The sequence below is a fragment of the Mytilus trossulus genome, chromosome 7 (assembly GCF_036588685.1).
Source record: "Mytilus trossulus isolate FHL-02 chromosome 7, PNRI_Mtr1.1.1.hap1, whole genome shotgun sequence".
NCBI lineage: Eukaryota > Metazoa > Mollusca > Bivalvia > Mytilida > Mytilidae > Mytilus > Mytilus trossulus.
Window position 1 is genome coordinate 73,114,318 of NC_086379.1, and position 1,715 is coordinate 73,116,032.

General features: G+C 34.2%; 1 protein-coding gene across 1 annotated transcript; it reads right to left on the bottom strand.

Moving 5' to 3' along the window:
* Window positions 1–317: 317 nt before the first annotated feature.
* LOC134726661 (polycystin-2-like) lies at window positions 318–1,715 on the bottom strand. Its single transcript, XM_063591071.1, has one exon. The coding sequence runs from the start codon at window positions 1,713–1,715 to the stop codon at window positions 318–320; it is 1,398 nt and encodes a 465-aa protein (XP_063447141.1).

A 1,715-nucleotide genomic window follows, 5' to 3' on the forward strand; every position in this document is an offset into this window, starting at 1 on the left:
CTTCTGTAAGCCATACACGCGTTTCGTTTATAAAAAAAAACCCAACATAAGTGAGGCTCGTTTCAAAAGCGTAAAAATGAAGAAAATTAAAGTACGAAGTTGAAGACCATTTTAGACCTTAAATATCAAATAACATTTTTCTGGACTCAAATATTCGTAATGTATTATATGTATCAAGTCACATGAGGGAAATGATCTAGATTTAACTGAGAAAAAAGACTTTTTAATAATATGTGATTTAATAAAAAAAAACAACAAAAAAAACAATGACACACTTAATATTTATGAAACATTTCTCAAACAAAGCATGGTTCATCTTACTGATAAATACGTCTTGCTCGTTCTTTCTTTTTCGGTAAGTCTTCTGTCGGTTTTACAATATCGACCTGTTGTGTCTCATCCTGACGTGTTACTACTATTGTCTTTGTAAATTTCTTACTTGATATATAATTACGTGATAACTTCAGCCTGTCTTTTGTTGTGGTATTATTTGATGCAACAATGTGACCAACAGCCTCTCTCCAGAAGCTTGCTACTATGTTAACGATGCCATATGTGGATCGCACCGGCTTTTTCCTAACTATTGTAATACCTACGTTTAATGTAGCATTCATCATCGTCATTAAAATCCACAACAAAAACAAAACGAAGAAAAAGTAATAGGCTCTACCCAGAACTGGCTCCACAGAAAACAAATCTTTGATGCTGTTTTTACCGATAATAGCGTTAACCAATGTTGTTGATGACACAAATAAGTTTTTGTATGTTTCTAGATGCCTGCCAAATATTAAATGTCCAAAAGTTACAAAGGCTACGTACACCATAATAAACATTACAAAACATCCACAAAGATCACGGCTCACATGAGCAAGAACCTGTCCAAATTGATTTATTCTGTCATTGTAACTGAGAACTCGCATGATTCGGATAGTTGTCAGAAATATAATAAATGCCAAGAAAATGTTAAACAACTCGTCCCAAGACGCAATATGACTGAAGTTGACGAATTTATTCTTATGATTTTCCCATTCTTTCATTGCCATATTAATCATTATCCATCTTCCAATATACATTACGGTAGCAACAAAGAATAAAATTATAATTAATATGTCAATAACATGCCAAAATTCTTTCCACATTTTCTTACCGTATCTCCGAAACCAAATATATTTATGAACAGAAAATACAATTATTCCAATAAGAACAATAATTTCACAAATAAAGATGAACATGCCAAGATTACCGACATGTTGGTAAGGTCGAAACGGTTTAATCAAAGTACTAGCAATGACCCCACCTGTTTCCGGAAATTCTGTTAAAAACGTGATGAAAACAAAAACATTATCATCTACGTTGTACAATGTGAATTCTGTAAATATGGCTCTCGTTCTACGATCTATCCATGTGTATTTATACAAATCATTGAGAACTAGACGTGATATGTTGTAGTTTACAATGAATTCTGCTATGTATCCACCACCGCCATAGGTAGAATGTAGTCCTGTGACCGGAAGTCCCCAAATATCAACAGACGACACAAAATTCCAGGCAGCAGATGTCAAATTATATACAGCTTGCCCTCTGACACAGGGGAGAGACTCCCAGGCTACACAATAGTCTTCATCATCCTCTCTGTTAATGGAATATTCATCATAACAGGTAAAATTACCCAAGAACTGTGCCCTACATGGCTCTGAAAGAATTAAAGACTGCAT